Source organism: Micrasema longulum, unplaced genomic scaffold, assembly GCF_059751315.1.
Source record: "Micrasema longulum isolate JH-2025_06_02 unplaced genomic scaffold, ASM5975131v1 h1tg001068l, whole genome shotgun sequence".
Lineage (NCBI taxonomy): Eukaryota > Metazoa > Arthropoda > Insecta > Trichoptera > Brachycentridae > Micrasema > Micrasema longulum.
Genome location: NW_028278256.1, coordinates 336,174 through 361,900, shown reverse-complemented (window position 1 = coordinate 361,900; position 25,727 = coordinate 336,174). Strand labels below are relative to the sequence as shown.

At 33.6% G+C, this 25,727-nt stretch overlaps 1 protein-coding gene and 1 long non-coding RNA gene across 2 annotated transcripts; one reads left to right on the top strand and one right to left on the bottom strand.

Moving 5' to 3' along the window:
• Nucleotides 1-1,469: 1,469 nt before the first annotated feature.
• On the bottom strand, nt 1,470-19,866 carry LOC148277215 (facilitated trehalose transporter Tret1-like). The gene is made up of 7 exons (XM_088233185.1): nt 19,785-19,866; nt 18,294-18,523; nt 15,997-16,206; nt 8,181-8,319; nt 5,922-6,139; nt 1,940-2,140; nt 1,470-1,730 (listed from the first exon to the last, which is right to left on the bottom strand). The coding sequence occupies exons 1-7, from the start codon at nt 19,864-19,866 to the stop codon at nt 1,470-1,472; spliced, it is 1,341 nt and encodes a 446-aa protein (XP_088089311.1).
• On the top strand, nt 8,477-9,097 carry LOC148277216 (uncharacterized). Its single transcript, XR_015823554.1, has 3 exons — nt 8,477-8,558; nt 8,644-8,719; nt 8,816-9,097. It is a non-coding gene; the product is annotated as an uncharacterized LOC148277216 (long non-coding RNA).
• Nucleotides 19,867-25,727: the final 5,861 nt, after the last annotated feature.

Here is a 25,727-nt window from a genome sequence, read left to right as displayed (position 1 = left end):
ATCTCATTGACATAGAGAATAAATAGAAGCGGACCTATCACCGTACCCTGAGGTATCCCAAAATTGCAAGTCTCCATTTGACTATATGTATATATTATATATATATATATGTATATATTTTAAATTGTCATTATTTTATTTTCTTTTATTCAGGAAACATACAGTACAATTACATTGTTTTATAGTAAGTATACAAAGTTAGACTTAACTTCAATGGACAATGTATCTATGCTCATGGAATCCCATAAAAAAGATTGGATCCAATGCAAAAGTTGTAAAATGTGGGTGCACGAAGCTTGCGCTGCATTCCTGAGTTATCGAATGACTTGGTATATATTTGATTTCTGTAAGATTTCATCATTCATGTTTCTGACGGCCGATTCTGGCGGCCACTTTTTTAAGACCTCATTTTTCGTGTTTTGCTATTTTTGTAATAAAACTATTTTTTCACCAACAACGTGTGGGTTTCAATTATCATTTTGTTAATTAGCTCTCCGATTTTGTGGAATTGACAAAAAACCTTAAGGTGACGGCACTGTAAGACTTCCCCCTATGTGTGTTTAAAATATACGTGTTCCATTACACCCGCATGTAAAGCGGATTTCTAAAACGGCCATTTTATGTGCCCAAGTGTGAGCTGACAACAATGTAATATTAACTATTAACATATTATAACAGAGATGGAAAACATTTTAGATAACGAGATATGGTGTCTAGGCGCTTACTGGTTTTAGCGACCACTTTACGTAACGAGTAACGTTCACCATTTTGCCTTTACTCGAACGACCGTATTTATTTGATTTCCTCGGTTGATTGTTGTTCCGGGTTCAAACCGTCAGTAGGGTCGCAGTGAGTCATATCTTGCTGGAGGGTGTGATTCTATAAAATGCTGCGAACGCCTAGTTGCATTCTACCAACGACTCTAGTTAGCGTCCACGTCGTGAATCCTGGGCAATGGTATTACACTCAAAATGGTGTGATCACAGCAGATAACGAGAGGATAAAAGGCGAGTTTCTGGCGCCTCCAAACCAGAATCCACCAGCTGAGGAAAAGTAACTCTGACAGAAAAATCCACCGGAGAAGGCAACGGGAAATCACTTTGGTCATCTTTTCCCAGGAATCACTGTGGCGAGTGTATCCAGTAAGTAGTTTTCCCGACTGTGGAATACAAGAGTAGCGCAGGATCGAGATGATTTTGCTGTAGTGATCGCCAACGTCGGGGGGACTTGACAGGGCACCACAAGAAGAAGATTGTTACAAAGTCAAATAGCTGGATATCAGGTCATAACCCCTGTAAATTACCAATCTTTCATATTCTCTTTTCTAAAATCAAAATAGTTACTATCCAAAGACATTTTTTTTTCTTGGAAGTGAAATTCATTCACTGTCTAAAACATTTGGGAAAGTTCAAAATGGTGTAATTATTAATTTATATAAATAAAAACAATTGGTTTTTGGAAGAGTTTATTCAAAGCAGTTCGCCAGACTCTTTCGTTTTGCTTTCTTTAAGGCTTTTGTCAAAATGTGGTAGAATTTCGTCGAGGGATCTTCCCTTAGTTTCCGGGACCATGAAGAAGCAGAACACGGAGCCGGTCATGGCGATGACAGCAAAAGCCCAGAAGGTGCCATCGGGTCCGATCGCGTCCACAACAGAGTTGTAGAACTGTGCCACCACGAAGGCCGTCACCCATAGCCAGAATATAATGATGGTCGTGGCGATGCCTCGAGCCTGAAAAGGAAAAAATGTGAGATCGTCTTTAATTGTTCGATCAACATTGTTTTGAGTATGCCCACATTGTTTGTAGTACAAGATTGGAGAACCTGATGCATAATAAAGCAAGTACGCCTGATCGATGATCTTGGAGCCAACAGCATCGTCTCCGCTTGACGACAGTAGCTGTTATTCTCAGGCATTGCAATCTAGAAAATTAGGCTTACCTGTACCATGAAGACTTCATTGGTGATGACGAACGGCACAGGTCCTGCGCCGAGAGAGTATATTGCGACACATAACGACAGGGCCAGAACTGGAATCCAGCCAACTGAGGATGTATCGTAGCCTTGCTCCTTGAAGTAGAAGTAAGTGCCCAAAGTGGCCATGGCAATGGATACTGTGGTGGCGGAAGAAATGAAGAGAATCTGAAACCATCAACACTACTATTTTATCACAAATAATGCCTGAGCATTCCCGAGAGATGACTTTATCAAGATTACAAAAACAAAAAAAAACAGATAATTTTATTACAATATGAGCACTAGTAAAATTTGTCATTTTTCATACCAGGTGCCAGACCTACTAACGCAGCAAAGCAACATGTCACCGACAACTGAAAAACTACATTCAGACTTTCTTCGCCCGGCACTGATTCGGTTGTCATCAACGCGGCATTGTGAACGACTTTCAACATTTAACGTTCATTAAATTCATTAATGACAGTTAGGTTTAGTTAGTAGTCGGCTTTTATTTTTTTGTATTTTTCTTTTGTAAAGCCAATTAAAACAACTTCAGATGAATACGTAAGTGAAATCTTTTATTACACGCAACCTCGTAACTAAACTTTCGGTAAGTCTAAATTCCATATAAGTGTTATTTTCAAGAAAACAGATTCACTACAATCTTATCAAGGTCTGATATTATAGTGAAAAGTGTACGTACTGTATATCATGCGCGGTCCGTTCATAGAACGCATGGAACCATTGGTTCCTCTACATTTTGGCAAATAATGTTTATAAAATAGCATATTTAATAAATTAATTATCAATCATAATACCTAACATTAAGATTACTACTTACAAATTATGTAATAATAATTTGATTAATAATCGCGATAATTTGTGAAGAAATTTTACTATCGCTTTAAAAAAATATGTTAAAAAGCAACGTAGCCTCCGGCACACCTATTTACCAGCGTTGTCAAGCGCGTACTGATCGGCAAATACTTGCTACTGGTTGGCTGGGTATCGATTTAAAGAACGATCGCGATGGAAGCAAATTCAAAATTCCGTTCCAGCGCAGTACTAAACGCGCAGTCCGGGCGCAGGCGCAGACTTAAATCCTCACTAGGCAATGGAAGCAATCGAAGCATAACAATACATTCTTTTCCATGTGATGCGAACGCAATACCGCGCCGTGCCGCACAGCACAGAAATGCGATTTTGGTATTTAATAGTTTAATAATTATTTTGTGGTAGAGTAGGAATACAAAATTAAATCTAGAATTTAATTCAAACATTACATCAATAAAATGTTGATTTGTCATAAGAAAAAAGTTTATAATCTACTATATATATATTGATTTTTCGGGTTCAAATAATGATTAATTATTTTTTGTTGAAAAGCCATGTTTTTTAACAAGGTAATATTTATTTTGGTTTCACTGCATTTTAGTCAAATAAAATATAATTCCACAAAATACTTCTCAGTTTTTTATTATGGTATACATAGTGAAGGTGGGTAATTTGTTATTACAATTTATTACTAGATATGTAAAATTATTGTTTTTATTTTTAATTATATGTATAAAGTATTAAGTTTGTCTTTAATTTTTTAATGGCAGTGTATATTAATATGTACCAATTACTTATATATGAATTGCTTCTCTAATCAAAAACCCCACCGCACGCCCCTGCATATGTATACAAATTTAATTGTGACTGTCCTGTGGGAACAAGGCCTTTTCATGATTTGTGTCTTCTATTATTAATTTTTAAAAAGAAAAAAATTACGATGAAAGCGGTATTATTATTTTTCCGTGCAACGTCGGATAATTTTTTTACAAATACGCATATTTTCAATTACCTGAAAATGAGACGTTTCGCGCCCCATGGGACAAACGGCACGTATCACGTTGCCGTGCCATACGCACCGTCCAGATATCGGATAGTAGCTTGATATAAATAAATAAAAAAGTGAAAATCAAAATTCAAACAGGTTAAGAAATATGTGTTAAACAACTTACAAATGAAATATATGTACATTGTTATAATTAGAACATATAGAAGAATATGTTTATGTGTGCCTTAATTCAAGATTCATATTAAAATAAATATCCGGCCGTATATCGGATAGTTGCGCAGTATTTGGCGGATACCTAATATTCACTTGAGTGTGAATATTTTATGAAATCAACGGTACGCCATCGAAATTGGTTTATGATATCGACCGTGTTTGAGAAAAAGGAAGTAACCCTCATTATTTGAAAAACGGTTTATTTTTTAGTGTTCAGAATATGTACACCCTAAAAAAGAATTTAACACGCAAATAAAAAATGTTAATGACAAGTATTTTTTTTTATTTGAAATATATTTAGTTAATATGTGCAAGCCTTAACTCCCCATTAAAAACCGCTGTTATTTTTTAATTAATTAGGCTTTTCTTTCATGTATACTTTGATACATATTTTCGTTTTTTAGTACAAGTTTCTGACCAACTCTTTTTTTGACTAGTCTGATTTTTGGTTAGCTGGAAGATTTGCTTTTAGCAATAAGTCCGCCAAAGTACTTATTCTTTGTAGTTGAAGTTTAAAATAAATAAATAGATTGATGTTTGCTTGAAAAAAATAAAGCGCAAGGGGTGAAACTGTTTAGAAATATTATGATTATTTTATTAATAAATTTACAAACCATATTGATCTATAAGTGATGAATAAAAATATAATGAAAATATTTTAACGGTTTTTTATTTTGTGGAAATTAAATTTTTTGTTTTTATCTATGAGAGAAAATCGAGTACTGGGGTGTTTTCACTATTTTATTAGACAATGAGTCAGGTATACGGCTTGCCAGATATCCGGTTTCCGGCCGAATCACTATCCGTTTCATCACTAATGTGGACACCGCCAAGGAGGCCCTCAGGGCTGGTATTCCAAACGCTCTCGCGGCCATGTTATCTCGTGTATTTACATTCAAAATACACGAGAAAAACTTTTTTCTCGTGCCGCGAGAGTGGTTCAGAATAGCGCCCCTGATGCGGTGTGTGGTATGTAATAGGCAAGCTGTAATACTTTACAATCGAATGAAAAATCCAAACATATTGTGCTTGTCACGAAAGTTCCACGACACAGTTTCTTCTTTTACCTTGCTGATTGAATCATTCACCGCCAAAATTATTTTACGATTCATCTGTTTGATGTTCTAGATTGTTTTATTTGATGGGTAATATGCAATTAGGCTCAACTTCAGAGGTGCGCGACCTGGGTATCGTTTTTGATCAAAAATTATCCTTTATTAGGCACATAAATAATATTACTAGTAAATCTCTAAAAATGTTAGGCTTCATGTTACGTGTGACTAAGGAATTCAAAAACATAGGCACTTTGAAGTTGATGTATACTTTATTAGTGAGACGCCAAATAAAGTATAACTCTACAATATGGACTCCTTACTACAACTGTCAACAAAATTCTCTTGAAAGAGTCCAAAAAAAATACTTGCGGTATATAAATTTTAAACTTAGAATCAGTCATGAATTTTTATATTACGATTTTTTACTAAAAACATTAAATTTGTTAAAACTTAACGATAGAAGGAAAATTATAGACCTTTTAAATTTATTCAAAATTGTATATTATATGGGATTGCCCTGAGCTATTATCCCTCATCAATTTCAGGGTGCCTGGAAGAATGACTAGACAGGTGCCACCGTTTTGTAGCAACAATTCACGGACAGTGTATACTTGTAATGCCGTATTAAATAGACTTCATGAACTCGGCAATAGTTATTCCCACGTATCTGAAATATTTAGTGTAGGGTTCCTATAGAACAAGCCTTTTGAACTTTTTCAAAGATGGTGAATGGTAATTATATTTATTTATTCATGCATTTCATAATATATAAAGTTTTTTGTTCACTTTGCCGTACCGTCTCGTATTTCATGTACTGTAATTTTTAAAATATTTTTAATTAAAGCTTAGTTCTTACCTTTCTTCCAAGTCTTTCTACAAGTAGGATCGATCCATAAGACCCCAGAAGCTGCAAAGCAGCAACAACAATTGCGGCATTACTAGGAGACAAAGTGCTGCCAGCGTCCTTAAAGATCACCGTTGCGTAGTTGTTGATGGCGAATATCCCAATATAACCTTGGATTGAAATCATGATGAAGCAGATGCCAAAAGCTCGCATAGTCACGCGAGATGTAACTAAAAAGAAGAAAAACGGGGAAATTATTGAACAGCCTGAGATTTTGATTAATCTGAAAAGTGCGGAAATAACTGAAGAATATAGTCTTTTTAAAGAATATCATTTCTTTGCTATTAAGAAATAAATTAAAGTATCCTAACCAAAGAATTTCCATGGGGGCATTTCCAGATGGTCTTTTTCTTGCTCACCATTAGATTTGATGTCTTTGGTATCTAAAATATAATAAAAAAGAGTGAGACGCATAATTTTTTGACCATTTTTATGATTATCACCATCCGTTGGCTATATTTTAAAAAATATTTGGAGATTTTCTTGGAAGTCCAACATTTAGCTCTCTTTGTTACAACTCTTAAGGTGATTTTAACAAAATGGCGCTATATAAATTATCCAACTATAAGAATAATAACTCTTCAAATATATTACAATGGAAGTATTGGGTTTTTGGTTTTGCGAAAAATTTTAATTGGCTAGCAGGCCTAGTGTTGCAAATATGTATTGTATTATATTTAATAAACTCGACTATTATCAATTTATTTATTTTATAAACACACAGTCAACTATGATTAAATAACATTATAAAGATGAGGTTTAAAGACAGACCAGCGAAGTTTCTAAATAAAAATCATACATATTGAATTGTGGGACAACAAAAGGGTGTGTGAGGGTTTGTATGAGAGTAAGTATAGAGGTGTGAGGGTTTGTGTAAGCCTCAGCATCATTAAATAGCAGTTGGGAGCGTACCACAGTCAGAAAGAATGAGTCTTGATTTATTTTAAAACAAATTAAGGGACGTGTTAAATATATCAATATATAAACAAGAATAATTATAGTTTGAGCAAGATTGATAGAGGAATGAGTGTTGTGCATAGTTAGTGTTACTGATTGGTAGATGGAATAAATACTTATTTCTTATCACGCGAAAGGGGACACAAAAATAAATTTTGGAGAGTTGGTTAAAATAGTCTACTTTCTTATTTAATAATTTATATAAATAGCATAATTCAGATATAGTGCGTCTATTTTCAAGGGTGAAAAATCCATTTTGTTTAGTAGATTGGCTGTAAGTGCAAAGCGTTCTATTGTTTTTATAATCTAGGTATTTTAAAAATGTTCGTTGAACATTTTCAATCCTTTCAATGTTTGTTATGTATATGTATTTATGTGTATCTATATGAAAAACATTTTATCTTATCTAATTTATAATAATAGGTCATAATAGAGAAGTGATCCATTTTAATGTCTAAAGTAGTACTTTTTAAAAAATGAAAATTATTTATTGACAATTCTTGATGGAATTCCATTGTAATTAGAGAGAGAAAACGCTAATTGGTTAAACAAACAAATGGAAGTGTACCAAGTATTTTTATATTAATAACTTATATGTAAATATAAGTTATTACGTTATTAAAGAAGTACTGTTTAACATAGAGGTAGCCTTTCCAACAGGGATAACAATGGTAGGTTAGTTCTGTATATTGGATTGTAGATTAGTCTATGTTGACGCTGTCTAAGGTATCCAGTTAGGTAATCCGGAACAGAAAAACTAATGCTACGTATGATATAATTTCAGGATTGTCGACTCTATCCCGCAGAAATGGAAAGAAATGCCTAGTTAGATAACATCCCTTCTGGTCTTTAAGCTGTTGTAACCAAGCATACCCCTGAAGAAACTCAGTGGGATAAAGCCATGGATAATATCCACACTCCCTCGTGTAGAGCAATCGAAGAAATTTCTTCGATCATTATAAAAATTATAAAGAAACTGTTAATTTGTAGAGAAACAGGTGTTATAATCGTAGACGATCCCTGCTGACAGTTTGTCGGTAGTCAGAATTAAGGAAGGCGGACCTGACGGGAAGACACAGAGGAGTTGATGTAGAACAGAGAAGTCTGGTTTGTGGACTCTGTGTCCTCCTACTAGGGAGTGGATATGTGATGTATTAATTAATATAGGATTGGATTATTCTGTTGAGTCTAGGTTTAAGATGACAAAGAAAATTCGTGGCGTGGGTTGATGGAATTTTTCGCTGTTTTACGTACCAACATTCTTAATGGATTCTGATTCTCTCGTATTCTTGGAAGCCAATTGTGCTTCATGTTTCAAGTTTGATAGAACTCCTTGAGTGATGGGATCTTCTGGAGAAATGTTTCTGAGCCAAGCGATGGCTTTTGCAGCTTCCTGAAATTGAAATGGGATTTTTTAGATTTTAAACGAATCTTTAAATGTAAACAGGTATCGAAAGATTGAAAAGCAAAAAGTAGGTAACGGATTTTTTATTTTAGATATATTCTTTAATCAAATTTTCAAGAGGATTCTTTTTTCTTCATTCTATGCAGGATATTCTTTCTTAAGTCGAAAAGTACGAAAAAAAAATACATACTGGATAAATAGAGGATAATGATAGTTGTAGCCAACAGGTAAGAACATAAATTGCATTGTGTTAAATACTTCTGCTTTATAATAAGTCTTTATAAACTGTATTTATATATTATTACTTGCCAGATTTACAACGGGGTTTGTTAGAGAACGTTGCCCAGAATTATGGCTGGAACTCTCCACTTGTGCGCTTCGCTAGATAGTATGTATAATTCAAACGTTCATTCTTTTGAACCTTTCATTGATTGTAATAAAAAGACTTTCAAATCGCGAGCTCTAAAACTAATAATTTTTTTAGGCAATCCATACTTAGAAGGATGTTATAAAAATACAAACAAACCATCACGCCGTTTCCCCGTGGAGGGAAGCAGAGAGGATAGAACGCCATATCAGTCTGTATTTGCATGCAGACCTCGCTTCCTCTACATTCATACATTTGAAAAAGATCATCAAAGCTTTTTTTACCAACACATGAAAAATGATTTAAAGCTGCAGTTCTATTGCATCTGTGTAAAGTTAAATTATTTGGAAATGTAGAGTTTCGAGAATATTCTAAATCAGTGTTTTTTTTTCTCTTTAAAAGTTGGTATATTATATGCTTTTTTAAAGATGTCATCAATTTAGGCAATATCTAGTTCTTTAAAAAATAAATTTGAACGGTAAGTTCTAAGTTTTTTAAATATAATTTGAGCGATTGTTTTTTGGGCAACCAAAAGTGGACGTAAATTTGACTTGTAAACTCCTCCCCAGCCTATGATTCCTTAATTCTTACATTATAATTATTCTTACAAAGCCTTAATTTTGCAATTTTATAATGTTTATAAATAATAACTGATGTACCATTCTTTTGCAATACAAAATTGATACTTATTTATATACACACACGCAGGGTTCATAGTTCATAATCGATGACAAACACGTGCTAAAACATTTCACCTGGAATAGTGTGATGACCAAAGAAGGCAAATCATCATTTTCTGTAGAATTCAATATCACATTTAATAAAACTTTATTAGTATTGGACATGAAATCGGGAGCATCGTTTTGAAGTACATTCACATCATTCATACCATGAAGAAATGAACTACAAAATGATGTGGTCTATAAAGAGACCAAAGGACGCAACGGCAGTCAGTCAGCCCAACCAGTTCAAATCACTTCAGTCTAGCTCGACGAAGTCACTCAGTTCCAGCATGAGTTCAAGTACAGTCTCTTCAACCCATCATCACCGCTACGCTCCTGCTACACAACCAAGTGCTGTATCTTATTTGCCATGCAATAAATACGCATTAAACAGTAACCTTGTATCTTTTCTGTCAATCTCCAACTGAGAGATGGGATCCCCACAAACAACAACCAAAATCCTACAGTGGTGACCCCGACGTGCTCGCCGTGGTACAAGGATGGTATCCAGCGGGACTTTTAACTCAACGATGCAGAAGCCTTCTTCAAAGGAGGCGTTCGGAAACATTACACTCTACGCAGCATCCACGAAGTATCCATTTGGACGACAGAAGACAACATGCTCACACGACTACGCCGATTGCGCTCATCTCGCTTAGTTTTACTGATTTCCCTAGACCGCAACAAACACGTTCAACTACACTGAAATTGCTCCTCTACGTTGACTTATCTACGCCGTTCTCGCACAGCTACGCCAAACTCACTCATCAACGCCAATCACGCATCTACGCAAAGCTACGTTGAACTCACCCATCTACGCCGATTCTGCATAGCAATGAAGCGCCACGACGGCATTGTTTTCAACAACCTACGTTGACCTGCACAAGCACTAAGTCAGTCTGCCTTAGCACGGGTCTTCTCCTACTAGGATAATATTAATAATAACAACAAAAAAAATATTATCAGAACTTCCAAACGGGTTGAATCCAGTTCTTGCCTACAAAAAAATGTGTAGAAAGTATTATTGATAAAAGCAGTTGGCCCAAGAAGCATAAAAATTGAAAATATTTTTGGGCGTTGCCTAGTATGTAGGTGAAATAATTCGATCTAAATGTCAAATGTTCAAACACACGCAGAATGGTAATGTTACACAGTGTGTAAAAAGAAGCCTCTAAAACCAGTTAATGACAGGTCGTAAGCCCTGTGAATGCCTAGACTTTCATACTCCATTAGCAACAAATTAAGATAAATAGTTTTTTTTTAGTAATAAATTTCACGCTGCAAATGCCGAAATATTTACCTCAATCTCAAAAGCCTTTGCATATTTTTACAATGGGTGATAATATAGATTAAACTATAAAATCAATTTAGCCTATCGTTGAAATCAAAACATCAAAAGCTACTTAAGAAATATTGATCAATCGATCAAATCATCAGATTACTAATCACAAGTTTGATCCAGTCTTGGATTAGAATCATAGTAAACTATTTTTGAAGGTCGTTGTCTTTATTTTTTGAGAGCTGATTGATCTACTCAATTCCTGACCTATTTCGAAGTAAATGAGAGCGTCTTATTTTTTGACGTAGTTCGCCTGAACTTCTTCCAGCGATGTTGCGACATTTCTATAGATTCCTGGGCCTCGAATAATCGAGGCCCAGGAATCTTTATCTCCCATCTTTATCTTCCCATCATAAGATGAGAAGATAAAGATGTCATACCTTCACCTTGGCGGTATAGTTGAAGATAAATTCTCTCAAGCGATTACAAAGATATACTACCAATCCCCATACCATCAAATTTTAATGTAAATACATTCACTACCGGCCCCCCACTTTCAAGTTTTGGGTAGGTACATCGATATGAAACAAGGGGAAGACACATATCTACGCTCTAAAATGACATGACTTCAGTATGACGTCATAGTTGAAGATAAAAGTCTTCCGACCGATTACAAAGATATACTACCAATCCCCATACCATCAAATTTTAATGTAAATACATTCATCAGTTTATAGCGATAGGTCTAGAACCCCTCGATACATTTATCTACGCATTAAAAGTGTTAAAAATTTTGTTCCACCGATCAATTTTCCCTTTAATTATGATTTATTTAAATTTTTAATCGTTTTGAGGTTAGCGCTTTTTTTCTTAAAAGCCTATTAAAATATGAAGTAAATTTAATACGAGCAAATTTTGAAGTCGAATTGAATTCTCACTTAACTGTCAGTTTCAGAAACAAGTGGCTAGATGCAGTGGCTAGACTAGCTAGATGCTGCCCTTTTAACATACAAGAGTATCTAGCCGTAAAATGTTACCAATGTAAAAATAAATTGAGTTATTATATTTTTTCCGTCTGTTTTACTATCTTCCGGAGTGTACGTATCGAGACGAGGAGCCGGCTTTGTAGTCGCTCGGTAAATAAATACAGACGACATAAAGCATATCGTCTTGTCGAGTGTCAAAAATCATGTTCAAGCGAGCATTTTTTGCTTGAGTTGGGATATATTGGAGTTCATAATTGCTTTGAAGTAGGCCCTTTCTATTACAGAAGCCTATTTAAAATATAAATGAGAACTATTTCAAATGTTGATGAAGTAAGGAACGCGGACTAATTTTTGCGGTCATTCATTGGTTCGTTTCGATCATATGATGTCGATATGGCAAGTAAGTAGAACATACCGAGGAAGATACAGATAGTACAGAAGTAAAGTATAACGTCTCGAATGTTCAGAATGGAGGCACTGGTAGAACATTTGTCCGACCCCTGCCAATCACTTATCTAAACAGCACATGATTTCATTGTAGTCCAAAAATTTTATTCCACGCAAAGTTCCTTGAGTTTTGCGTACGTGTAAAAATAAAAGTATGTTTGTAAAAAAAAATCAAGTTCATGCATTTTATGTATAAACGTGACCATTTGCAAATGTATTAGCATAATGCTTGACTAGTAAAAATGCTAAGTCGATCCGACACTCCAAAAAAACTTAATTTGTAAAATATGTGACCATTTGATAGAAGCTCACAGATTTTTGACAAGTAAAACTGACCAACACACATGGTCACTTTTATCAGTAAATTTAAGGTCCAAATAATTGACCAAGTAACAGTTAGTCAATTTTAAGAGTAAGTTAGAGTTAATAAGTTAGTATACGTTTTGTATTTGACATATATGGTTTTTTTTATAAAAAGTTCATTAATAAAATTTATTCTTTAGATTATTAAGTTACACTTCTTAATTCTTTGTTCTTTTTCATTTATTTTGTATTTTTGTGTTTATTTAACCTTCATAAATACAAAAAAATGGATTATTGAAATAAAAAATCCCAAAAACATAATTTATAGTGGTAAAATAAAATACTACATCCCTCAATGAACGAAATAAAAATTATTATCTGCAAAAATTCATGTCAAATTTTACAAACAAAATTGACTAAGTTTTTCAATTTTTTTTATATAAAAGTAATAATGTTTTTTAAATACGTTTAAACTTTACATAAAAGTTAAAAATACCGTACATATAATGTAAAATTACCAACCACCTACTTGAAAAATCTGATCTTTGAGAAGCAATTGAACTCTAGAAAAACACTAAAATGGCTCCCTTGAACATTATTGATTTTGTCACTTGGTCAATTTCTCTTGTATGCCCACGATATATTATGTGAATATATATATTTTTTTGTTTTTTTACAATATACATAAGAGGTAAAACAGAGCAGTCAAAAAATAAAGCATAATTACATAGCAATGAAATACATATCCCACAAAGGCATGGCCTGTTCGTGGGCATACCAGAAAACGTTAATGAATTTTTGCTCCTATAATAAAAAATGGACAGTAATAATAATTGTGTGTAACATAAGAAAGAGAAAATAATATATTCTGTAAAAAAATATATGGTATTTTTTTATAGTAATTAAAAAAGGAAATAAAAAATAGTTTTAAAAAACACAAAAACATGCCTTATTATTAAAGGACAACAGAATATATCATAGAAAAAAAGAGTTCATATCTTTAGTTTGAATCCAGGATAGTGCTTGTTTTTTAAAAGGAGGAATATTTTGAAAGTTTAGAATTAATGAAATATTATCATTAAAAAAAGAATTAAAAAATTTTCGGCCTATAAAATATGTATGTCTCTGTGCACGAATCGTTTTACAATGTGGTATTTTTAACATACGATTCCTTCTTTGACTTGATCTATTTGAATTACTTGTAAATAAATTTTGGTTCTTAAATATATATTTTAAACATTGAAAACAATATATTTGTCTTAGGTATAAAAGTTAAGCTTCTTGGAACAATTGGAAAGAGGAAAAAGTGCGATTTTATTTTTAATATAAATTTTTGAACAGTTTCTAATGGTTTAATATGGTTGTTGTAAGTTCCCCCCATCCAATTATTCCATAGGAAAGCGATGACTGTACAAGTGCATAATATACCATTTTAATCGTATTTAGCTGGGCGTAAATACTTAGTCGTTTGAACACATAGGTTAAATGAAATTATTAACATATAAACAAAGAATATTTTACAATACAATGATATTTGTTCATAAAATTATAAACTCTAATAAAAAAACAGAATTTTGGAAAAAAATTGATCGGAACCAGCATGAACACGATCACAATACTAGAGAAAAGAACAAAATTAGACTTCCATTTAGGATAAAGGCAAAGTCACAAAATTCAATTTTATTTAAAGCAATTAAAAAGTATTACGAAATGGAAAAAAATATTTATGAAGAAAAAAACATCAAAATTTAAAATAATGGTCAAGACATATGTGATAAACAATTTATAAATTAAATATATTCGCAATGTTATTATTAGAACACACATAACAATATGTATGATATGTGTGCCCTACTTTAAGATTTAAATAAATAAAAAAATATCTTAGTTTATTAACAAATACTTCAAGATGATTAGTCCATTTAAGTTGACAGTCAATGATTACTCTCAGGTATTTTATGCACATGAAATGAATGAATGAATTAAAGGAATTAAAAGATCACCTGATATTTTTTATTTTTAACCAAGAATGTCGGCGATTCTGGCATGAAGATGAACCCAGCACAATACGCCACCGGGATAACCAAGTTGATCCAGAGAAACGGGTAGTAAGATACCTGGAAGAGATCAGTTTCCCTTATTATCATCCCTTTATCCGCACCTGCAGGGGCTCGAGGTAACAACTGCATTGATAAACAATGCGCAGCGTGTCTCGTTACACGAAATGATCAGCACCAGATCTTCGGGTCTCAGTTCAAGAGCTTAGTATACAATATTGGTGTGAAAATAAATAAATAAATATTCCTTTTCAATTCGGGACGCATATTTATAAATACTCGCCAGTTATCCGATTGGGATGTTTTGGTTAGAGATGAAAATAATCAAATGACCAAATGTTATTAAATATTTCTCACAATATAAAATTGCTATTAAGAAATGGATAGTGGAGGTGGGTTGCGCACGGATCGATGAGTGGATCAAGCCAAATAGGTAAAATGTGTGCTCTGTTTATGAAATTTTTTCTATTGGTCTATATAAATTGGTTATATTTTTTTATGAATATTTTAGTTTTTTATTGTTTGTTATGTTAATTATAATTAGGTTAATTGGATTAATTACGTTTTTTTTATTGTTATTATTATGTTGACTTTGTAAAATAGCTAATCTTAGGCATGTTTCTCTCGGCACGGAACACCCCAGTGAGGGAACATTATTCTGTATAAAAAAAGAATACAAACAATGTAAAAGTATAAATAAATACATAAATAAATAAATATCTACTTACTGACTTTTCTAAGTCTACTATTTTCTTTTTGTTCCTTTTCCGCATTAAGTAAAAATACTGATTTTAGGTAATTTAACACATAAAGTCATTTATAAAAAACGTTATATATAAAAAACGTTTTCCCTCTCTGTTGAAATAAATTTAAATATGAACAACTCCCTAGGGAGAAAATCCAGCCAGTCTGCAAGCATTTGAACATACCCAAACATTGTTGAATTACTACCTGGTAAAAGAAGAAGTATAAAAATTGGAAAATTGTTTTCAGGCGTTGCCTAGTAGGTGATTTGGTTCAGCCGGATGAATCTCACCCACGTGATAAAGGTTTCAGATCTTTTACTTCACAAAAGTCAACTGATGGAAGAGTTGAGGAAATGTGGATGTTCAAACATGGGCAGAATGGTGAATGTTTCACAGTGTGTAAAGTGGCCACTTAAACCAGCCAATGACAGGTCAAAAGCCCCGTAAATGCCTATACTTCGATATTCCCTTTTTAAAAACGTTTACCCTCTCTGTTAAAATAAGTTTAAATACAAATATTGTACATTCCAAGCAGGTTACAGTTCCGTGGTAGTGATGCGGACTCATAGAACAAAGACCGACGCTCAAATCCCACTTTGCCTCAATTCGATTTCCATTTTTCCAGCACAATTTATTTACGACTTTTAGGATATGTTCCGAAAATGAAAATACTTTGGTATATAATTACCCAAACCAACTACCCAAATATTTTTATCTTTTTTATTATTTAAAAAAAAAAAATAGCCAATTAATAATACCCAAGCCCCGATGGCAAACGCAGCGAGTATTCCTGCGTTGATGGTCAGAACCGCCAGCGAGCCCAGTGCTCCCCGGATCCTGGAACTTCCGACTTCAGAGCAGTACAGCGGCGCCACCAGCAGACTCCCGCCGCCCCCAGCTCCGGCGAGTACCCTGGCAGCCAGTAGACCAGTGACGGAGGGAACAGCCAGCTTCAGCACCCAACAAAGCTTGAAGATACAAATATACATTATGTAGGTATTTAATGAGCAACAAAATAATTGCCCATCCGCATTCAGTGGTATGATACTAAGCGGCTTAAATCGTTCTTTAACCAAACATTCCTCTGTGTGTATTGTACATTTACCAGGTTGCTGTGTCAAATTCATCGCTACCTACTGAGCCCGAGTGAAAAAAATGTAATTAAACTAATGTGGGTACTTTTTTTTCCTCCTGCCTAATAAAAACTGAACTGTCACCGAATGTACGTGTGATTTGATGTTCTCAGCGCTATTGCTAACAAGTTATTTTAGCCATCAATAAGTCATTCCAATCCACTGTGTCATGTTATATCGTATGAATCAATAATAAAAAAAACGGCCTAGTGCCGATCTGACAACATAATCTGATAGAGCCTGCCACGAGAGAGAAGTTCGAACATTAAGGTTGGAAGAATTCCAGTACAAGGTAGGTTATGCATTAATTCGTATTGGGGTTCGGTAGCAAAGTAAATAAAGATAGCGCATAGTAACGCCAAATCCGCGAACCAGTAAAACAAGCCTAATTCGAGAATCTATCTGCCATCTGGCAAATGGCGCGATCATCTAGTGCCGATCTGACCACAGGATCTGATAGAGCCTGCCACGAGAGAGAAGTTCGAACATTAAGGTTGGAAGAATTCCAGTACAAGGTAGGTTATGCATTAATTCGTATTGGGGTTCGGTAGCAAAGTAAATAAAGATAGCGCATAGTAATGCCAAATCCACGAACCAGTAAAATAAGCCTAATTCGAGAATCTATCTGCTATCTGGCAAATGGCGCGATCGTCTTTTTTATTTGGATTGAGTGGGTTTTAATTTACAAACACAATTTTACTCGAATTTATATGGGAAAGGGAAGGAAACTGAAACGGCACCACTTAAATTTACTTATTATCTTTTTTGATCTCACTGAATGAATCCTCTTGATAAATTATAGGCATCCGGCTCAAAGGACCACTTTTGCGGGGTTTCATCGTTTAGTTTTGTAGCTGTGGACTGTATAATAAAAGTCATTGTTTCTCAGTAGGGATTTATTCTTGTTATTGTTAGAAGAAACATAATATAGCTAAACTAACAGATAAACTCAAATATTTATCTTATGTTTTCCAAAGACTGAAAAATATTTTAACCAAAGAAAAATTAAAAATAATATATGACGCTTTAATTCAATCTTCAATAACATATGGTATAATAGGGTGGGGAGGAGTCTTATACGCGCATAGTCAAATTTACAAAAAACATAGACTATTTCCTAGTAATGAATTATACGTAGAGAGTGGACTCTTTAGTTTAAGAAAAATATCTTTATTTCAGCGCCCTAAATATGTTTAGTTAAATGGCGAATTGTTTAATAATAATTTAAATCGTATTAGCAATTGATCCGATAGTGTACTGTCAGTTCCAGGATGCAGAACTAAGTTCGCACAGAGCCACTCCTTACACGTTGGTCCAAGATCCTTCAATCTTCTAACTAAGGAATTAAAAATTAAACATTAAATCACTGGTACAGTTTAAAGTAGGTTTGAGGTCTTGGATTAGCATGGAAAGAACAGATGGACACCTTATTTTAAAAAAAATAAATAAATTCATACTGCAAATAAATCATGTTTTCGTAATATCAGCATATGTTAATTTTGCTTTTCTTTTCGTTTTCTTTTCTTTTCTTTTCATGGTCAAGTCATACCATATTTTATGCAATAAACTTATTAATAATTAAAAATGGAATGGCCCACGCTCAGACGCTTAAGTCTTTGTGGGCATTTTTTCCAATTTATGTTATAGCTTAATTTTAAGATATATTTTTCAAAAGTGTATTATTGTATTTATATTTATGTAAATATATGTATGGAAAAATAAACAAATAAATATGTATTTTTATAAAAAGTCAATGCAGATAGGCTCTGGTACTACAGGGACCAACAAATTGAGGAACTTTTTCGCTTTTTTCTTCTGTTAATGGCATTAGACGTTCAATAAATAAAAAAATTGGCCCTGTATGTAAAGACTTATTCTCTTCTCAATTGTGCTTTATACTTTTGGAAATTCATTGTACTCACAGTATAAGGTACAGCAATTAAAAGGCCCGCCCATTTGCGGCCCAGCTTGTCGTTGATGAAGCCGAAGATCGGAGTAGCTGCCAGGGCCCCGATACACAGGACTGAGGCCACCCAGGCTGTCTCCGAGGTCGTGAGGGGAGCCCCCAGAGGCGAGTCTTCGGCCTGCAGGAACACGAGGGACGGAGACACCCAACCGACTGCAAAACCGTAGCAGAGCGTACTGATACTGGCTGAAAAGGGACATTTTTAATTAGATACAAAATCAAAATAGGAAAAAAAGAAGGAAAGTAAAATATAAGGTTATCATACTTATTATTCGATTACAACATCAATAATATCAACCTGAAAAGAGTGACAGAAATAAAGGATTTGGGGATAGTTTTTGACGAAAAATTGTCATTTATTCCTCACACTGATACCATAACTAATAAGGCAATGAAATGTCTTGAATATTTGCTGCGAACTGTAAAGGATTTTAATTCTATCACTACCCTCAAAGTACTATTTACTGCCTGAGTTAGAAGAAATTTAGAATTCAATTAAACAATTTGGTCACCTTATTACAATGTTCATATTTTAAAGTCAGAGAAGAGTACAACGTAAATTTCTTAGATTCATTAATTAAAAACTTAATATACCCACTAAAATATTGATGGCGATAATTTATTATGTACACTAAATATATTAACTCTTTGTAAAAGAAGAATTATAAATGATTTATTAAATTTATATATAATAAAATGGTGTATTGGACGTCCCGGAATTAACTAGTTTTATCAGCGTAAAAGTACCTGCTCGAAATACTACGATGATCAGTATGAGCAAGAAGACATATTGGCACATTAAAATAATTTTTTAGGACGAATAAAATTTTTAAAAAATAAAATATAAAAAAAAACAAATGATTGCTAACTTCTGCAGGAGAGAAACGAGGAGGGGGAGGAGGGAGTCTGAAACACCGTTAATCACGCGGCCGCGGCCCCGTCGCTTATCCCCTGCAGAAGTAAGCAACCACTTGTTCTTTTTATTTTTACAAATTTTCTTCGTTCTAAATATTCTTTAAAATATGCCAATATGTCTTCTTGCCCATACTGATCATCGTGGTTTCGGATGTAACAGGGTTTAAAGAACACACTGTAAATACCTATATTGGTATATTTCCTTATTTTTACTTTTTATTTATTTTTTATTATGTTATCTTTAATTTGAACTAAATGTACATACTTATATTTCACTGCTGCATTTCAATGTATTTCTAATTAATGTAAAAGACCGTAGGGCGTAAAAATTAAATTTTTAAAATTTGTAAAGAGACGATTAAAACATGCTGCATTTTGGTTCACAAATGCAGTGCGCTATGCACTTCTGGGAATAGAAAGAGGAATGATCACGTTCACTCTCCTTTCAACATATTTTTCTACTCTTCCATCTCTCGAAAACATACATCCCAGATACACAAATTCATCCACTCATTAATCAAACTCAACTTACCGATGACTGCCGCACAGTATTGATACCTAACACTAGTGTTTTCTGGTTCAACGTACACCGACTGACCGTCATAGCCATCCATGATTTAGTGAGTATAATATTTACGACAGATTTTTAATGTTAGCTCCCATAGTCACCAGCTACTACTATCGAAATATTGCAAATACCGTCACGATCGATTGAACATTTCACTAAATAACCTAGTTCGCTGAAATTCGTTGAAGAAACATATCTACAAAAACACACTGGCTTAAAAAAACATGAAAGATTATCTACCGGCAATATCTCGCAATTCGCAATAGATGATTTTATATAAAGACAATAAATTTCAATCTAATTTTCGGTGATTGAATGATTATGCTGATAAAACGTGCAGTTCTTTTTTTTGTAAAATACTGCATTTTGCGTTACAAAAGCGATATTCAAAATAAATAAAAAACAAAAACACATTTTTAAAAATATCTGAGCTGATTTTTTTAAATTTTAATTTTTTTATTCTTTCGTTTATTTTTAATGTTTTTCATTGCATGTTTCTTTTTATATTTATACGCACGTATTTTTATGATGTTTTTCTTTTGCGAATATGCAGTTAATATGGTAATATTGACTGTAAAAGTTTTATGCATATATTCGTCCCACTCAACACAGGACTCGGTTCCATGGAGTTGGGACTTGTATCTCAATAAATGTTCAGATAAATATATTGTAAATAAATAAATAAATGAATTGTGGACACACAGGATGTTAGGCAGACGGTTCTTTAAACAAAATAGGCGACCAGGGCCGCGATTATGAACGGCTATCATCATCGGTATATACTGAGCCGGTATAAAGTGATATCAATATTTATTTATTTATTTTCATTTGGGAAAAATAAATTGTATACCGAAAATAAGAATATAAATAAAGGAAAATTGTGAAAAGAGTCAAATTTTCCACAGTGGTGTAAGCCATTGATTAAGTACATTATCGGTATCAAAATAAAAGCAATTTAACAATTAAGAAATTTATTATATAAATAAAACACGAGTGATACTTTAATCCACAAATTTTGAATATCCAGTGACCGGTTTCATCGCTTTCGCGACATCTTCGAGACTGGTATCTTTATTAAAGAGTTAAATGTATTTATATAAAAACAACACGATATAACAAGCACATTGACACTTAGTTCGCGCGCGCTGTACTATGTAAGTTTTGACAAGTTCCGAAGTCGGCACGGGTTGCCTTGATTCAATTTACGTGAAATTTTATTTATAAGTGTTTTGACATCATTCAAACAAAATTAGAGGGTATGCATTGAAAAAAATAAAACTTTAATTTTTCTGGGACACCCTAATATATATATTTGGATAATTTCTATAGCACCGTTTTTGTGAAAATCACCTCAAGGGCGCTGTACAATAAATAAATATCCCATCACGTCTTGCAGCTACAGAGCGCATGGACGGTTGGGATTCTTGTTCCTCGTCTCATAATAGAAAGTGGAAGCATACATATTTTGCAATGCAATCCAATTTTAAATAATAAAAAACCTCTTTAGTCATAATTTAATATTAATTTTAACCTTCATAAATTAATTACTACTAATTATTTATTATGATGTAGTTTTGCCGTTCGCCAAAAGATGTCAGTATTTTTTTTTTAAATACGCGTATTTTTTTTTTCTCTTTTTTTCTGTCTTTCTCTACCTTTCATTCACACAAAGTAAAAACTCGATACATGTAAAATTCATCATAGACTTTTATTCCATTTGCACAACATCTTGATCATTTTATACATGACGGCAAGATGATCTGTCGTTTCGGATCCTGTTCAGTGCCTCGATTCTGATCGTTATCTTCATCTGTATATATCGAGACGGTATACTTAACTTCTGTACTATCTGTATCTTACCTCGGCATGTTCTACCCTTTTGTCATATCGACATCATATGATCGAAACAAGCCAATGGAATGACCGCAAACAAATAGTCCGCGTTCCTTACGTCATGAAAATTAAAAATAGTTCTCATTTATAGTTTAAATAGGTTTCTGTAATAAAAAGTGCTTACTTCAAAGCGATTATAAACTCCAATAAATCCCAATTCAAGCAAAAAATGCTCGCTTGAACATGAATTTTGTATAACTTTTGGAAATTTGGTACGCTTAACGATGGTCTGTATGTATCTATCAATCGACTACAAAGCCGGCTCCTTTTAAAGTCTCGATACTTGACTCGGAAAGATAGTAAAATAGATGGGAACAATATTATAACAATTTTTTTTTTTGGAGTAGTAACTTTCTAACGCCTAGATACTCTTATTTGTTAATAGGACAGAATCTAGCGAGATTATTTTTATGTCGGAATTTAATTCGACTTCAAAATTGACTTATTTTTCTCTCATATTTTTAATAGGCTTTTAAGAAAAAAAGTGCCAACCTTAAAACGATTAAAATTTTTAATAATCATAATTAAAGGAAAAATTACTCGGTGGAACAAAATTTTTGACGCTTAATGCGTAGATAAATGTATCGAGGAATTCTAGATCCGTCGGTATAAACCGATGCACTTACATCAAAACTTGATGGTGGGGGCATCGGTACTTTACCTTTGTGACGTCATACTGAAGCTATGTCATTTTAGAGCATAGATATGTGTACCGTGACGTACGCTTCCCCGTGTTTCATATCGATGTACCTACCCAAAACTTGAAGGGGGGGGGGATCGGTAGTTTATCTTTATAATCACTAAAGGGAATCTATCTTCAACTATACCGTCAAGGTGAAGGTATGACGTCTTTATCTTCCCATCATAATCGAGGCACAGGAACTATGAAAAGGCAGTGAAGACTTGAACCGGTTTGTGGTCCCGTGGCTTGTGTTTTAAACTCATGGATAGTCCGAGTTCGCAACCTGCTCTATAACAACGTGATTCCCATTTTCAAAAGTAATGTAACAACGACCCGTTAAAAATGGCCACCAAAATTGAAATACTTAATAAATTAAGGTAAATTGTGAACACAAATACTCATTTTTATTTATTTTTTTAAATACTCTCTCTTTTACACGCATTGTCATGTCGACCTTGGTAGGAATTAAACCCGAGACCTAAGAAATAACCCCAGAGTAATAAAGCGCTACAGCTGTAGGCCTCGTGGTGGAATAGTAAGCGTGTTCGCCTACCGTGCAAGAGAAGAGGTCTTGGGTTCAGTTCCCGACATGGTTGATATGAAAAAAATATTGAAAAGGGTGTTTTTACACTAGAATATCTCATAGTCTCTGGACTGGTACCTGAAGCTTAAGACTGATCACCTTACCTGCATGTAATAAAAATGATCAAGTATCGCTGTGATTGGTGTACTAATGCAGTGCCACATGCGCCATAAGGTACGGAAAGAAGGGTCTGGTGATGATGACAGCTGTAGAGACGCCATTTTTCTTTAAATTTTTTGCATTAATTGTCCTATGTAACTATGAAATATTCTTGTGTGAAAACGCCCTTTGAAATAAATATTTCATGTCAACTATGTCGTTTTTCAAACCCGAGACCTCTTGCATAGTAGGCAAAATGCACTGACCACATCATGAGGCCGACATCAATTAGTTTATAACATGAAATTTCATAACATTTCAAAAACTGTAATCGGACATGAAAACTGTTATCATTTTTAAGACCTAATCGGTTTGTTATTACTGTTTTATAAACAATAAATTTAATAGATTGTTTATAAAAGTACGTTTTATCTCTATGACAATGTTATTTAAGATAATTCTTAAAATAACAGCAAAGGTAAATATACCTACCCAGTCTTGTTGACTTTTCTTAACACCAAAAAAGCAGATTTAATGAATTTTTTAAAGACTTTTTACAATACTAATTTCATGTAATTTAAGCGAAATCAGTGAATGCATAATGTGGTGTTCCCCAAGGGTTAAACTTTGGACTAGTGTTTATTATATTAATTCTTGTGCATTTTACTAAGGCTGTAGTATTTATTTATTGTAGGCTTCAAAAAATTATCAGTCGCAGTATACTCATTGAAAATAGCCCTTACATTTACACAAATACTAATAAGTATCTTCAAATTAATAAAATTGCATTTAAATTGTAGAAATACATTTTTAATTTTATTTATAATTTTCACCAATGACCGGGTGTCGTCGTGATCGATATCTTCAGACTGGTGGGAGATAAACAAACTCTTGTCGTGTACAAGTGGAAGCAGAAGTTGTCGTCATGATTGAATGATGTTGTATTTGACAACTGAAAAGAGGGGTTGTGTAAAAAAACAAATTTTAAAAACAAAACGGGGGATTTCATTTTGCCCACGCCCCTTTAAACGGTTGTTTTTAAAAAGAGTTTCATTTGATACCTGGACTAATTATTTTTTTTCAGCAACACTTTAGTTTTATTAACATATTACAACAGAGATGAAGAACATTTAAGACAAGGTAGTATAGAAGTCTAGGCATCTACAGGGCTTATGACCTGTCAACGGCTGCTTTAAGTGACCCTTTTACACACTGTGTTACATTCACCATTCTGCCCATATTTGAACATCTATATTCCTTCAATTCTTTCATCTGTTGATGTTTGTGAAGTTAAAGAGCTGAAACCTTTATTTATGCGATTGAAATAATTCAATTAGATTAATCTAATTGAATTATTTTACCTACATACTAGGCAACACCTGAAAATGTTATTTTTTCAATTTCTATACTTCTTCATGGACCAGGTGGATTTATCAACAATATTTTGAGTTTGTCCAAATTTTTGTAGCCAAGGACTGGATTCAACTCCCTGGGGAGCTGTTTATATTAACATATAACAACAGAGATAAAGAACATTAAAGAGAAGGTAATATGAAGGTCTAGTCAAAGACCTTCATATTACCTTCTCTTCTATTCTAGATGCCTAGACTTCTATATTTCCTTCTCTTAAATGTTCTTCATCTCTGTTGTAATATGCTAATATAAACAACTCTCCAGAGAGTTGAATCCAGTCCTTGTCTACAAAAATTTGGACAAACTCAAAAATATTGTTGATAAATCCACCTGGTCCATGAAGAAGTATAGAAATTGAAAAAATAACGTTTTCAGGTGTTGCCTAGTATGTAGGTGAAATAATTCAATTAGATTAATCTCACCCGCATAAATAAAGGTTTCAGCTCTTTAACTTCACAACCATCAACAGATGAACGAATTGAAGGAATACAGATGTTCAAATATGGTAGAATGGTGAATGTAACACAGTGTGTAAAGTGGTCACTTAAACCAGCCATTGACAGGTCATAAGCCCCGTAGATGCCTAGACGTCTTTATTACCTTCCCTTATGTTCTCCATCTCTGTTGTAATATGTTCTTCTTTATTCTTAATTTCCTGATTAAGATCTGGATATTTGGCAATCCGGACGACTGGAGTTTATAAAGGGAGTTCTTCTTTACTTGTAAGTTTAACTAAGATTTATGTCAATTTTAGTTGGGTTGTTCAACCGAACGGGTATTTAAGGGTTGTAAAGCACATAACAACACGTGTTTAAAATTGATTTACCCGCGTAAAACATTTACGATTTGTTACTACTCGAGACAGTCTTTCGTCTGGAGCTCGTGACGAGGTAATCTCGATTCGACCTTAAAGTTTCCATAAGAATAATTTATTTCTAAATTTATAGCTGTCGGAATTTGAGTGAGCCGCATAAATTAACCTTAAGCTTGTTAGTTAGCTTGTTTGTTCGTTATATTTTAAAACGGAAAAGTTCGAGGTGCACGTATTATTATTTTTATGCTCGTATTACACGGATCAGAAAATTGTACAAGCTATTTATTTTTATTTTATTTATTAAGGAAATCAATCAATTATGGGAATCTTCCTCTTCAGATGGGAATCTTCCTCTTCAGGGAGGGTTACCTTTCTTTTTTTTCCTTCAATTCGTCAGCGCTTAGAATCTTCTTGGGTTATCCC